Consider the following 16,214-nt stretch of genomic DNA (forward strand, 5'->3'; position numbering starts at 1 on the left):
TGACAGTACCCCCCACTCACCGAGCGCCTCCTGGCGCACTCGAGGAGGAATCCTGGCGGCAACGGAGGAAATCATCAATGAGTGAACGGTCCAGCACGTCCCGAGACGGAACCCAACTCCTCTCCTCAGGACCGTAACCCTCCCAATCCACTAAGTATTGGTGACCCCGTCCCCGAGAACGCATGTCCATGATCTTATGTACCTTGTAAATAGGTGCGCTCTCGACAAGGACGGGAGGGGGGAGGGAAGACGAACGGGGGTGCGAAGAAAGGGCTTGACACAGGAGACATGGAAGACAGGATGGACGCGACGAAGATGTCGCGGAAGAAGCAGTCGCACAGCGACAGGATTGACGACCTGGGAGACACGGAACGGACCAATGAACCGCGGAGTCAACTTACGAGAAGCTGTCGTAAGAGGAAGGTTGCGAGTGGAAAGCCACACTCTCTGGCCGCAACAATACCTTGGACTCTTAATCCTGCGTTTATTGGCGGCTCTCACAGTCTGTGCCCTGTAACGGCAAAGTGCAGACCTCACCCTCCTCCAGGTGCGCTCACAACGTTGGACAAACGCTGAGCGGAGGGAACGCTGGACTCGGCAAGCTGGGATGAGAACAGAGGAGGCTGGTAACCCAGACTACTCTGAAACGGAGATAACCCGGTAGCAGACGAAGGAAGCGGTGTGAGCGTATTCTGCCCAGGGGAGCTGTTCTGCCCAAGACGCAGGGTTTCTGAAAGAAAGGCTGCGTAGTATGCGACCAATCGTCTGATTGGCCCTCTCTGCTTGACCGTTAGACTGGGGATGAAACCCGGAAGAGAGACTGACGGACGCACCAATCAAACGACAGAACTCCCTCCAAAACTGTGACGTGAATTGCGGGCCTCTGTCTGAAACGGCGTCTAACGGGAGGCCATGAATTCTGAATACATTCTCGATAATGATTTGTGCCGTCTCCTTAGCGGAAGGAAGTTTAGCGAGGGAATGAAATGTGCCGCCTTAGAGAACCTATCGACAACCGTAAGAATCACAGTCTTCCCCGCAGACAAAGGCAGACCGGTAATGAAGTCTAGGGCGATGTGAGACCATGGTCGAGAAGGAATGGGGAGCGGTCTGAGACGACCGGCAGGAGGAGAGTTACCCGACTTAGTCTGCGCGCAGTCCGAACAAGCAGCCACGAAACGGCGCGTGTCACGCTCCTGAGTCGGCCACCAAAAGCGCTGGCGAATAGACGCAAGAGTGCCTCGAACACCGGGATGACCAGCTAACTTGGCAGAGTGAGCCCACTGAAGAACAGCCAGACGAGTGGAAACAGGAACGAAAAGGAGGTTACTAGGACAAGCGGCGACGCAGTGTGCGTGAGTGCTTGCTTAACCTGTCTTTCAATTCCCCAGACTGTTAACCCGACAACACGCCCATAAGGAAGAATCCCCTCGGGATCAGTAGAAGCCACAGAAGAACTAAACAGACGGGATAAGGCATCAGGCTTGGTGTTCTTGCTACCCGGACGGTAAGAAATCACAAACTCGAAACGAGCGAAAAACAACGCCCAACGAGCTTGACGGGCATTAAGTCGTTTGGCAGAACGGATGTACTCAAGGTTCTTATGGTCTGTCCAAACGACAAAAGGAACGGTCGCCCCCTCCAACCACTGTCGCCATTCGCCTAGGGCTAAGCGGATGGCGAGCAGTTCACGGTTACCCACATCATAGTTGCGCTCAGATGGCGACAGGCGATGAGAAAAATAAGCGCAAGGATGAACCTTATCGTCAGACTGGAAGCGCTGGGATAGAATGGCTCCCACGCCTACCTCTGAAGCGTCAACCTCGACAATGAATTGTCTAGTGACGTCAGGAGTAACGAGGATAGGAGCGGACGTAAAACGTTCTTTTAGAAGATCAAAAGCTCCCTGGGCGGAACCGGACCACTTAAAACACGTCTTGACAGAAGTAAGAGCTGTGAGAGGGGCAGCAACTTGACCGAAATTACGAATGAAACGCCGATAGAAATGAGCGAAACCTAAAAAGCGCTGCAACTCGACACGTGACCTTGGAACGGGCCAATCACTGACAGCTTGGACCTTAGCGGAATCCATCTGAATGCCTTCAGCGGAAATAACGGAACCGAGAAAAGTAACGGAGGAGACATGAAAAGAGCACTTCTCAGACTTTACGTAGAGACAATTCTCTAAAAGGCGCTGTAGAACACGTCGAACGTGCTGAACATGAATCTCGAGTGACGGAGAAAAAATCAGGATATCGTCAAGATAGACAAAAACAAAGGTGTTCAGCATGTCTCTCAGAACATCATTAACTAATGCCTGAAAAACAGCTGGCGCATTGGCGAGACCAAACGGCAGAACCCGGTACTCAAAATGCCCTAACGGAGTGTTAAACGCCGTTTTCCACTCGTCCCCCTCTCTGATGCGCACGAGATGGTAAGCGTTACGAAGGTCCAACTTAGTAAAGCACCTGGCTCCCTGCAGAATCTCGAAGGCTGATGACATAAGGGGAAGCGGATAACGATTCTTAACCGTTATGTCATTCAGCCCTCGATAATCCACGCAGGGGCGCAGAGTACCGTCCTTCTTCTTAACAAAAAAGAACCCCGCCCCGGCCGGAGAGGAAGAAAGGCACTATGGTACCGGCGTCAAGAGACACAGACAAATAATCCTCGAGAGCCTTACGTTCGGGAGCCGACAGAGAGTATAGTCTACCCCGAGGAGGAGTGGTCCCCGGAAGGAGATCAATACTACAATCATACGACCGGTGAGGAGGAAGGGAGTTGGCTCGGGACCGACTGAAGACCATGCGCAGATCATGATATTCCTCCGGCACTCCTGTCAAATCGCCAGGTTCCTCCTGATAAGTAGGGACAGAAGAAACGGGAGGGATGGCAGACATTAAACACTTCACATGACAAGAAACGTTCCAGGATAGGATAGAATTACTAGACCAATTAATAGAAGGATTATGACATACTAGCCAGGGATGACCCAAAACAACAGGTGTAAACGGTGAACGAAAAATCAAAAAGAAATAGTCTCACTGTGGTTACCAGATACTGTGAGGGTTAAAGGTAGTGTCTCAAATCTGATACTGGGAAGATGACTACCATCTAAGGCGAACATGGGCGTAGGCTTCTCTAACTCTCTGAAAGGAATGTCATGTTTCGAACCCATGCTTCGTCCATGAAACAACCCTCAGCCCCAGAGTCTATCAAGGCACTACATGTAGCACCCGAACCGGTCCAGCGTAGATGGACCGACAAAGTAGTACAGGATTTTGATGGAGAGACTTGAGTAGTTGCGCTCACCTGTAGCCCTCCGCTTACAGATGAGCTCTGGCTTTTACTGGACATGAATTAACAAAATGTCCAGCAACTCCGCAATAGAGGCACAGGCGGTTGGTGATCCTCCGTTCCCTCTCCTTAGTCGAGATGCGAATTCCTCCCAGCTGCATGGGCTCAGACTCTGAGCCAGAGGAGGGAGATGGTTGCGATGCGGAGCAGGGAAACACCGTTGATGCGAGCTCTCTTCCACGAGCCCGGTGACGAAGATCTACCCGTCGTTCTATGCGGATGGCGAGAGCAATCAAAGAGTCCACATCTGAAGGAACCTCCCGGGAGAGAATCTCATCCTTAACCACTGCGTGGAGTCCCTCCAGAAAACGAGCGAGCAGCGCCGGCTCGTTCCACTCACTAGAGGCAGCAAGAGTGCGAAACTCAATAGAATAATCCGTTATGGACCGTTCACCTTGGCATAAGGAAGCCAGGGCCCTAGAAGCCTCCCTACCAAAAACTGAACGGTCAAAACCCGAATCATCTCCTCTTTAAAGTTCTGGAACCTGTTAGAGCAATCAGCCCTTGCCTCCCAGATAGCTGTGCCCCATTCTCGAGCCCGGCCAGTAAGGAGTGAAATGACGTAAGCAACCCGAGCTCTCTCTCTAGAGTATGTGTTGGGTTGGAGAGAGAACACAATCTCACACTGCGTGAGAAAGGAGCGGCACTCAGTGGGCTGCCCGGAGTAGCAAGGTGGGTTATTAACCCTAGGTTCTGGAGGCTCGGCAGGCCAGGAAGTAACAGGTGGCACGAGACGTAGACTCTGGAACTGTCCAGAGAGGTCGGAAACCTGAGCGGCCAGGTTCTCCACGGCATGGCGAGCAGCAGACAATTCCTGCTCGTGTCTGCCGAGCATGGCTCCTTGGATCTCGACGGCAGTGTAACGAGCGTCTGAAGTCGCTGGGTCCATTCCTTGGTCGGTTCCTTCTGTCATGCAGGTGAAAGAGGACCCAAAAGCGACTTGGCGAAAACAGAGTCTTTAATCCAGTAAAGTAAATACAAACAAAAAACACAACTTTCACTCGAAATGACGAGGACAAACTGGAGACTCGATCTTGAACAGCAGGTGAACAGCAGGTTGCCTCGGGAAGGCACTTGAACCAGACAGACTCAGACACCTGCTCACCACGCAGCATCTGAGGAAAACACGACACGACAGGGCGATACACAAACACAGCACGGTGAATTCTAGACAAGGAACCGACAGGACAGGAACGGAACACAAAGGAAGAAATAGGGACTCTAATCAGGGGAAAGGATCGGGAACAGGTGTGGGAAGACTAAATGATTGATTAGGGGAATAGGAACAGCTGGGAGCAGGAACGGAACGATAGAGAGAAGAGAGAGCGAGAGAGTGAGAGAGGGAGGGGGAGAGAGAGGGATAGAAAGAGGGAAAGAACCTAATAAGACCAGCAGAGGGAAACGAATAGAATGGGAAGCACAGGGACAAGACAAGATAATAAATGACAAAACATGACACTGGATTGTACTGCTTGGAGTAACCCTGGATTGTACTGCTTGGAGTAACCCTGGATTGTACTGCTTGGAGTAACCCTGGATTGTAAACTGCCATGGTCAAAACATGTTGATACAACAGTGTCTAAAATGGGGAGAAGTCTGTCCAAGCGCTACTCTTCTTAACAGCAATATCAACAAGGCAGATTGTACAGGCTCTAGTTTTGTTGCACCTGGACTACTGTTCAGTCGTGTGGTCAGGTGCCACAAATTGCAATTAGCTCAGAACAGGGCAGCACGGCTGGCCCTTGGATGTACACAGAGAGATATCATTAATGATAAGCTTGTCAATCTTTCCTCGCTCAAAGTGGAGGGGAGATTGACTTCATCCCTACTTGTATTTGTGAAAGGCATTACATGCTGAATGCACTGAGCTGTCTGTTTAAACTACTAGCACACAGCTCAGACACCCATGCATACCCCACAAGACATGTCACCAGAGGTCTGTTTAACATTTACATTTACATTTAAGTCATTTAACAGACGCTCTTATCCAGAGCGACTTACAAATTGGTGCATTCACCTTATGACATCCAGTAGAACATTCACTTTACAATAGTGCATCTAAATCTTAAAGGGGGGGGTTGAGAAGGATTACTTATCCTATCCTAGGTATTCCTTAAAGAGGTGGGGTTTCAGGTGTCTCCAGAAGGTGGTGATTGACTCCGCTGTCCTGGCGTCGTGAGGGAGTTTGTTCCACCATTGGGGGGCCAGAGCAGCGAATAGTTTTGACTGGGCTGAGCGGGAACTGTACTTCCTTAGTGGTAGGGAGGCGAGCAGGCCAGAGGTGGATGAACGCAGTGCCCTTGTTTGGGTGTAGGGCCTGATCAGAGCCTGGAGGTATAGAGGTGCCGTTCCCCTCACAGCTCCATAGGCAAGCACCATGGTCTTGTAGCGGATGCGAGCTTCAACTGGAAGCCAGTGGAGAGAGCGGAGGAGCGGGGTGACGTGAGAGAACTTGGGAAGGTTGAACACCAGACGGGCTGGGCGTTCTGGATGAGTTGTAGGGGTTTAATGGCACAGGCAGGGAGCCCAGCCAACAGCGAGTTGCAGTAATCCAGACGGGAGATGACAAGTGCCTGGATTAGGTTTGCGCGCTTCCTGTGTGAGGCAGGGTCGTGTCTGGGGATGTTGTAGAGCATGAACCTACAGGAACGGGCCACCGCCTTGATGTTAGTTTGAGAACGACAGGGTGTTGTCCAGGATCACGCCAAGGTTCTTAGCGATCTGGGAGGAGGACACAATGTAGTTGTCAACCGTGATGGCGAGATCATGGAACGGGCAGTCCTTCCCCGGGAGGAAGAGCAGCTCTGTCTTGCCGAGGTTCAGCTTGAGGTGGTGATCCGTCATCCACACTGATATGTCTGCCAGACATGCAGAGATGCGATTCGCCACCTGGTCATCAGAAGGGGGAAAGGAGAAGATTAATTGTGTGGCATCTGCATAGCAATGATAGGAGAGACCATGTGAGGTTATGACAGAGCCAAGTGACTTGGTGTATAGCGAGAATAGGAGAGGGCCTAGAACAGAGCCCTGGGGGACACCAGTGGTGAGAGCGCGTGGTGAGGAGACAGATTCTCGCCACGCCACCTGGTAGGAGCGACCTGTTAGGTAGGACACAATCCAAGCGTGGGCCGCGCCGGAGATGCCCAACTCGGAGAGGGTGGAGAGGAGGATCTGATGGTTCACAGTATTGAAGGCAGCCGATAGGTCTAGAAGGATGAGAGCAGAGGAGAGAGAGTTAGTTTAGCAGTGCGGAGCGCCTCCGTGATACAGAGAAGAGCAGTCTCAGTTGAATGACTAGTCTTGAAACCTGACTGATTTGGATCAAGAAGGTCATTCAGAGAGAGATAGCGGGAGAGCTGGCCAAGGACGGCACGTTCAAGAGTTTTGGAGAGAAAGGAAAGAAGGGATACTGGTCTGTAGTTGTTGACATCGGAGGGATCAGTGTCAGGTTTTTCAGAAGGGGTGCAACTCTCGCTCTCTTGAAGACGGAAGGGACGTAGCCAGCGGTCAGGGATGAGTTGATGAGCGAGGTGAGGTAAGGGAGAAGGTCTCCGGAAATGGTCTGGAGAAGAGAGGAGGGGATAGGGTCAAGCGGGCAGGTTGTTGGGCGGCTAAACCGTCACAAGACTTGTAAGAAAGATTTCATCTGGAGAGAGAGGGGAGAAAGAGGTCAGAGCACAGGGTAGGGCAGTGTGAGCAGAACCAGCGGTGCTGTTTGATTTAGCAAACGAGGATCGGATGTGTCGACCTTCTTTTCAAAATGGTTGACGATGTCATCTGCAGAGAGGGAGGAGGGGGAGGGGAGGAGGATTCAGGAGGGAGGAGAAGGTGGCAAAGAGCTTCCTAGGGTTAGAGGCAGATGCTTGGAATTTAGAGTGGTAGAAAATGGCTTTAGCAGCAGAGACAGAGGAGGAAAATGTAGAGAGGAGGGAGTGAAAGGATGCCAGGTCCGCAGGGAGGCAATGAGTCATCGAGCCACGGAGCGGGAGGGGAGGACCGAGCCGGCCTGGAGGATAGGGGACATAGAGAGTCAAGGGATGCAGAGAGGGAGGAGAGGAGGGTTGAGGAGGCAGAATCAGGAGATAGGTTGGAGAAGGTTTGAGCAGAGAGAACCCTGGATGATAGGATGGAAGAGGGAGAGTACTGGGGGGAGAAAGCGAAGGTTGGGACTGCGCGATACCATGGAGTAGGGGCAGTGTGGGAGGTGTTGGATGAGAGCGAGAGGGAAAAGGATACAAGGTAGTGGTCGGAGACTTGGAGGGGAGTTGCAATGAGGTTAGTGGAAGAACAGCATCTAGTAAAGATGAGGTAAGCGTATTGCCTGCCTTGTGAGTGGGGGGAAGGTGAGAGGGTGAGGTCAAAAGAGGAGAGGAGTGGAAAGAAGGAGGCAGAGAGGAATGAGTCAAAGGTAGATTGGGGAGGTTAGTTTTGTCGCCCAGCACTGTGAGAGGTGAGCCGTCCTCAGGAAAGGAGCTTATCAAGGCATCAAGCTCATTGATGAACTCTCCGAGGGAACCTGGAGGGCGATAAATGATAAGGATGTTAAGCTTGAAAGGGCTGGTAACTGTGACAGCATGGAATTCAAAGGAGGCGATAGACAGATGGGAAGGGGAGAAAGAGAGAATGACCACTTGGGAGAGATGAGGATCCCGGTGCTACCACCCTGCTGACCAGAAGCTCTCGGGGTGTGCGAGAACACGTGGGCGGACGAAGAGAGAGCAGTAGGAGTAGCAGTGTTGTCTGTGGTGATCCATGTTTCCGTCAGTGCCAAGAAGTCGAGGGACTGGAGGGAGGCTGAGATGAACTCTGCCTTGTTGGCCACAGATCGGCAGTTCCAGAGGCTACCGGAGACCTGGAACTCCACGTGGGTCGTGCGCGCTGGGACCACCAGATTAGGGTGGCCACGGCCTACTAGCACACAGCTCAGACACCCATTCATACCCCACAAGACATGTCACCAGAGGTCTGTTTAAACTACTAGCACACAGCTCAGACACCCATGCATACCCCACAAGACATGTCACCAGATGTCTGTTTAACCCACAAGACATGTCACAGAGGTCTCTTCACAATCCAGAATAGACTCTGGGAGGCGCGTAATACTACATAGAGCCATGACGACATGGGACTCTATTCCACATCAGGTAACTGATGCAGCAGTAAAAATGGACTTTATGGAACAGTGGAGACACAAACAAGCACAGACACGATAACATACTCACTATACACACACTGTGTTGTAGATACATGGTAGTGGAGTAGGGGCCTGAGGGCACACACTTAGTGTGTTGTGAAGTCTGTTTTGAATGTATTGTCATTTTTTACAAATCGTATAACTGCCTTCGGCAGCAGCCAATGGGCATCCTAATGGGCATCCTAATGGGCATCCTAATGGGGCTAATGGGCATCTTAATGGGCATCCTAATGGGGATCCTAATGGGCATTCTAATGGGGATCCTAATGGGCATCCTAATGGGGATCCTAATGGCCATCCTAATGGGCATTCTAATGGGCATCCTAATGGGCATCCTAATGGGCATCCTAATGGGGATCCTAATGGGCATCCTAATGGGCATTCTAATGGGGATCCTAATGGGCATCCTAATGGGCATTCTAATGGCCATCCTAATGGGCATCCTAATGGGCATCCTAATGGGCATCCTAATGGGCATCCTAATGGCATCCTAATGGGCATCCTAATGGCCATCCTAATGGGGATCCTAATGGGCATCCTAATGGGCATCCTAATGGGGATCCATAATAAATACAAACTACTACTGGTGACAACTGGCCAGGCTTTGAGCCCTTTGATACACACTACCGTATATTTAATTTGATCCTCTAGGATCTCTGGGACTGGGTTCTCCTATGAGAAGTCTCTTATTGCTCTGAAACATAGAAACCACATCCCCCTCCCATTCCATCCCGTCAACAGAGCTGTGTGTGATCTGACCAAGTCTTAGGGTTAATGGAATAGACAGCGTAGATTTCCCTGGAGAGATTGAGCAGATAAGTGTGTGTGTGTGTGTGTGTGTGTGTGTGTGTGTGTGTGTGTGTGTGTGTGTGTGTGTGTGTGTGTGTGTGTGTGTGTGTGTGTGTGTGTGTGTGTGTGTGTGTGTGTGTGTGTGTGTGTGTGTGTGTGTGTGGCTCCTTCCCGGCCTCCCTTCCTGATCGATACACAACAAGAGGCCCAGTGAGCAGTGTCTAATGTCACACCATCTGACTCATTATCAGCCGGCCAACGCAGGTTCAGTTCACATCCAGAGTCACAGCTACAGACACAGCCGTCTCACAACCAGAGTCACAGCTACAGACACAGCCGTCTCACAACCAGAGTCACAGCTACAGACACAGCCGTCTCACAACCAGAGTCACAGCTACAGACACAGCCGTCTCACATCGAGAGTCACAGCTACAGACACAGCCGTCTCACAACCAGAGTCACATCTACAGACACAGCCGTCTCACAACCAGAGTCACAGCTACAGACACAGCCGTCTCACAACCAGAGTCACAGCTACAGACACAGCCGTCTCACAACCAGAGTCACAGCTACAGACACAGCCGTCTCACAACCAGAGTCACAGCTACAGACACAGCCGTCTCACATCCAGAGTCACAGCTACAGACACAGCCGTCTCACATCCAGAGTCACAGCTACAGACACAGCCATCTCACAACCAGAGTCACAGCTACAGACACAGCCGTCTCACCTGTCTACTGGCTTTGCCTGCTTCTTACGAATACCAATGGAGGAGGTTGTGGAGTCAGGGAGACAATGGAGTCAGGGAGACTATCGAGTCAGGGAGGATACGGAGTCAGTGAAAATATGGAGTCAGGGAGGATATGGAGTCAGTGAGGATATGGATTCAGGGAGGCTATGGAGTCAGGGAGGCTATGGAGTCAGGGAGACTATGGAGTCAGGGAGGATATGGAGTCAGGGAGGCTATGGAGTCAGGGAGGATATGAGTCAGTGAAACTATGGAGTCAGGGAGGCTATGGAGTGAGAGAGGCTATGGAGTCAGGGAGACTATGGAGTCAGGGAAGATAAGGAGTCAGTGAAACTATGGAGTCAGGGAGGCTATGGAGTCAGGGAGGATATGGAGTCAGGGAGGCTATGGAGGCTATGGAGTCAGGGAGGCTATCGAGTCAGGGAGGATATGGAGTCAGTGAAACTATGGAGTCAGGGATGCTATGGAGTGAGGGAGGCTATGGAGTCAGGGAGACTATGGAGTCAGGGAAGATAAGGAGTCAGTGAAACTATGGAGTCAGGGAGGATATGGAGTCAGGGAGGATATGGAGTCAGGGAGGCTATGGAGTCAGGGAGGCTATGGAGTCAGGGAGGATATGGAGTCAGGGAGGCTATCGAGTCAGGGAGGATATGGAGTCAGTGAAACTATGGAGTCAGGGAGGCTATGGAGTCAGGGAGGCTGTGGAGTCAGGGAGGCTGTGGAGTCAGGGAGGATATGGAGTCAAGGAGGCTATGGAGTCAGGGAGGATATGGAGTCAGGGAGGCTATGGAGTCAGGGAGGCTATCGAGTCAGGGAGGATATGGAGTCAGTGAAACTATGGAGTCAGGGAGGCTGTGGAGTCAGGGAGGATATGGAGTCAAGGGAGGCTATGGAGTCAGGGAGGATATGGAGTCAGGGAGGCTATGGAGTCAGGGAGGCTGTGGAGTCAGGGAGGATATGGAGTCAAGGAGCCTATGGAGTCAGGGAGGATATGGAGTCAGGGAGGATATGGAGTCAAGGAGACTATGGAAGCAGATCGTTTCGTCAATATCTGAACTGTCTATAGGGGTTATAGCTTGTCAGAGAAGGGCTTGTGCAACAACGACTACTAAACCTCCAGAGAACATGAGAACACGAGAGTGTTGCAGTGCAGGCTGGGTATGTGAACACCAGAGTACAGTACTGTCTATTAAATGCTGTGGAACTGACTTACCTTCACATTTCTCCAGTATCTGAATTGTCTCTCCTATCTCCAGAGACAGACCCTGCGTCACGATCCCTCGAAACGTGCAGATCACTGAGGGAAAGAAGAGAGAGAAGCAGGGATGAGTTTTCAGATGACAAACAGGTACCAGCGAAGGAAGAATTACATGGTAGAGTTGCATGGTAGAGGTACAAAATTGTTTAATTTTTTTAAATGATCCAGTCGGATAAACACTCCAAACAGTCTACCCGACCGCTCGGAGGCGTCCACATGGTCCAGAAGCACACTGTTGCCTCATTTTGTATCACATTCAAATGATATATTACACTGTAACCCTGGGGCATGGAAACCCCTATTCACACTGTAACCCTGGGGCATGGAAACCCCTATTCACACTGTAACCCTGGGGCAGAGAAACCACTATTCACACTGTAACCCTGGGGCATGGAAACCCCTTTTCACACTGTAACCCTGGGGCATGGAAACCCCTATTCACACTGTAACCCTGGGGCATGGAAACCCCTATTCACACTGTAACCCTGGGGCAGAGAAACCCCTATTCACACTGTAACCCTGGGGCATGGAAACCCCTATTCACACTGTAACCCTGGGGCATGGAAACCCCTATTCACACTGTAACCCTGGGGCATGGAAACCCCTATTCACACTGTAACCCTGGGGCAGAGAAACCCCTATTCACACTGTAACCCCGGGGCATGGAAACCCCTATTCACACTGTAACCCTGGGGCAGAGAAACCCCTATTCACACTGTAACCCTGAGGCATGGAAACCCCTATTCACACTGTAACCCTGGGGCATGGAAACCCCTATTCACACTGTAACCCTGGGGCAGAGAAACCCCTATTCACACTGTAACCCTGGGGCATGGAAACCCCTATTCACACTGTAACCCTGGGGCATGGAAACCCCTATTCACACTGTAACCCTGGGGCATGGAAACCCCTATTCACACTGTAACCCTGGGGCAGAGAAACCCCTATTCACACTGTAACCCTGGGGCATGGAAACCCCTATTCACACTGTAACCCTGGGGCATGGAAACCCCTATTCACACTGTAACCCTGGGGCATGGAAACCCCTATTCACACTGTAACCCTGGGGCAGAGAAACCCCTATTCACACTGTAACCCTGGGGCATGGAAACCCCTATTCACACTGTAACCCTGGGGCAGAGAAACCCCTATTCACACTGTAACCCTGGGGCATGGAAACCCCTATTCACACTGTAACCCTGGGGCATGGAAACCCCTATTCACACTGTAACCCTGGGGCAGAGAAACACCTATTCACACTGTAACCCTGGGGCATGGAAACCCCTATTCACACTGTAACCCTGGGGCATGGAAACCCCTATTCACACTGTAACCCTGGGGCATGGAAACCCCTATTCACACTGTAACCCTGGGGCAGAGAAACCCCTATTCACACTGTAACCCTGGGGCATGGAAACCCCTATTCACACTGTAACCCTGGGGCAGAGAAACCCCTATTCACACTGTAACCCTGGGGCATGGAAACCCCTATTCACACTGTAACCCTGGGGCAGAGACACCCTTCATCCTATTCACACTGTAACCCTGGGGCATGGAAACCCCTATTCACACTGTAACCCTGGGGCAGAGACACCCTTCATCCTATTCACACTGTAACCCTGGGGCAGAGAAATCCTTCATCCTATTCACACTGTAACCCTGGGGCAGAGAAACCCTTCATCCTATTCACACTGTAACCCTGGGGCAGAGACACCCTCCATCCTATTCACACAGTAACCCTGGGGCAGAGAAACCATTCATCCTATTCACACTGTAACCCTGGGGCAGAGAAACCTTTCATCCTATTCACACTGTAACCCTGGGGAAGAGAAACACTTCACCCTATTCACACTGTAACCCTGGGGAAGAGAAACACTTCACCCTATTCACACTGTAACCCTGGGGCAGAGACACCCTTCATCCTATTCACACTGTAACCCTGGGGAAGAGAAACACTTCACCCTATTCACACTGTAACCCTGGGGCAGAGACACCCTTCATCCTATTCACACTGTAACCCTGGGGAAGAGAAACACTTCACCCTATTCACACTGTAACCCTGGGGAAGAGAAACACTTCACCCTATTCACACTGTAACCCTGGGGAAGAGACACACTTCACCCTATTCACACAGTAACCCTGGGGCAGAGACACCCTTCATCCTATTCACACTGTAACCCTGGGGAAGAGAAACACTTCACCCTATTCACACTTTAACCCTGGGGCAGAGACACCCTTTATCCTATAAACACAGTAACCCTGGGGCAGAGAAACCGTTCATCCTATTCACACTGTAACCCTGGGGCAGAGAAACCCTATTCACACAGTAAACCTGGGGCAGAGAAACCCCTATCCACACAGTAACCCTGGGGCAGAGAAACACTTCACCCTATTCACACTCTAACCCTGGGGCAGAGAAACCATTCATACTATTCACACTGTAACCCTGGGGCAGAGAAACCCCTATTCACACTGTAACCCTGGGGCAGAGAAACCCTTCATCCTATTCACACTGTAACCCTGGGGCAGAGAAACCCCTATTCACAATGTAACCCTGGGGCAAAGAAACTCCTCTCCCTATTCACACTGTAACCCTGGGGCAGAGAAACCCTTCATCCTATTCACACTGTAACCCTGGGGCAGAGAAACCCTTCATCCTATTCACATTTAACCCTGGGGCAGAGAAACCCTTCATCCTATTCACACTGTAACCCTGGGGCAGAGAAACCCTATTCACACAGTAACCCTGGGGCAGAGGAACCCTATTCACACTGTAACCCTGGGGCAGAGAAACCCTTCATCCTATTCACACTGTAACCCTGGGGCAGAGAAACCCTTCATCCTATTCACACTGTAACCTTGGGGCAGAGAAACCCCTCATCCTATTCACACTGTAACCCTGGGGCAGATAAACCCCTATTCACACAGTAACCCTGGGGCAGAGAGACCCCTATTCACACAGTAACCCTGGGGCAGAGAAACCCCTATTCATAGAGCAAGTGTAGATGTTTGGTGGCTCTCTGTGGATTGGTAGGGCATGTTAGTGTGACACTGGCAGTCGGTTAAGCCGCTCGATGGTTTTGTTATCTCAGCTCCAGAGACAAAGCAGCAGTTGTTCTACTATGGAGGTCCAGTCACATCATACTGTAACCCAGAACAACATCACTGTCACTGACATAGTCCCTCTATCAGCCCCACTGACAGGAACAGGCTGGGGCTGGTGGTGGCCTCTTTCTCTGTTCTCTGTTCTATGACCTCTCTCCCTTTCTTTCTCTCTCTCTCTCTCTCACTCTTTATCCCACTCTACTCTCTCTCTCCCCCCTCTCTCTCTCTCTCTCTCTCTCTCTCACCCCCTCTCTCTCTTTCTCTCTCTCACCCACCTCTCTTTCTCTCTCACCCCTGGCCTGTACCCTCTCCCTCTCTCTCTCTCTCTCTCTCTCTCTCTCTCTCTCTCTGACCCCCCTCTCTCTTTCTCTCTCACCCCCTGGCCTGTACCCTCTCTCTCTCTCTCTCTCTCTCTCTCTCTCTCTCTCTCTCTCTCTCTCTCTCTCTCTCTCTCTCTCTCTCTCTCTCTCTCTCTCTCTCTCTCTCTCTCTCTCTTTCTCTCACCCCTGGCCTGTACCCTCTCTCTCTTTCTCTCTCACCCCCTGGCCTGTACCCCCCTCTCTCTCTCTCTCTCTCTCTCTCTCTCTCTCTCTCTCTCTCTCTCTCTCTCTCTCTCTCTCTCTCTCTCTCTCTCTCTCACCCCTGGCCTGTACCCTCTCTCTCTCTCTCTTTCTCTCACCCCTGGCCTGTACCCTCTCTCTCTTTCTCTCTCACCCCCTGGCCCCCTCTCTCTCTCTCTCTCTCTCTCTCTCTCTCTCTCTCTCTCTCTCTCTCTCTCTCCTCTCTCTCTCATCCCTGGCCTGTACCCTCTCTCTCTCTCTCTCTCTCTCTCTCTCTCTCACCCCTGGCCTGCATTCTCTCTCTCTCACCCCTGGCCTGCATGCTCTCTCTCTCTCACCCACCCCTCTCTCTTTCTCTCTCTCACCCCCCTCTCTCTTTCTCTCTCTCACCCCCTCTCTCTTTCTCTCTCTCACCCCCCCCCTCTCTCTTTCTCTCTCTCACCCCCTCTCTCTTTCTCTCTCTCACCCCCAGGCCTGCATCCTCTCCCTCTCTCACCCCCCTCTCTCTTTCTCTCTCTCTCTCCCCCAGGCCTGCATCCTCTCCCTCTCTCACCCCCCTCTCTCTTTCTCTCTTTCACCCCCAGGCCTGCATCCTCTCTCTCTCTCACCCCCCTCTCTCTCTTTCTCTCTTTCACCCCCTGGCCTGCATCCTCTCTCTCTCCAGATTAGTGATTCCATGGCTGCCTGCATCAAGCTAAACCCAATACTGGGAAGTGGGCATGCCCTGTCCTCTAATGATGATTCTAGTATATTATAGGACCAGATTAGTGGGCAGACTGAGATACAGACATAGGCAAACCATAGGCAGGGATGGATGGAATCCATTAGAATATAGAATAGCTGAAGAGCTTTGTTTATGTAATGGCAGTCTATTAGCGTAACTGCAAAGTGTTAGTATTGTGTTGTGTTCCATTAAGAAACATTTTTCTAGATCCCATGGAATACAGAGAGGATTGTTGCCAGATAGACCATATCAAAGGGAATAATAAAAACATTTGAGTCGTGAGTCGTGTGTGTTGGGCTTGTGTTGTTGTTGCCAGTGTTGTGCGGAGTCATCACATGGAACCATTAAACCAAGAGTTCTGTCCCTGGCTGTTCTTTCTGTTCTGGATGCAGAATGTTTGTGGTGTTACTAAGCAACATGCTTCTGAAGCAGAATACAGAATGAAGAACAGAGATTAGAGTCTGGCTCCTCCTACTGAC

General features: G+C 51.3%; 1 protein-coding gene across 1 annotated transcript in view; it reads right to left on the reverse strand.

The window, feature by feature from the left end:
* Positions 1 to 16,214, reverse strand: part of LOC124032458 (dedicator of cytokinesis protein 3-like) — a 393,573-nt gene that overhangs the window by 252,230 nt on the left and 125,129 nt on the right. The window contains exon 2 of the mRNA XM_046344862.1: positions 11,302 to 11,385. Within this exon, the coding sequence (XP_046200818.1) occupies positions 11,302 to 11,385 (84 nt within the window). The remainder of the gene's footprint in view (positions 1 to 11,301; positions 11,386 to 16,214) is intronic.

Source organism: Oncorhynchus gorbuscha, linkage group LG03 (assembly GCF_021184085.1).
Source record: "Oncorhynchus gorbuscha isolate QuinsamMale2020 ecotype Even-year linkage group LG03, OgorEven_v1.0, whole genome shotgun sequence".
NCBI classification, from domain to species: Eukaryota; Metazoa; Chordata; class Actinopteri; order Salmoniformes; family Salmonidae; genus Oncorhynchus; species Oncorhynchus gorbuscha.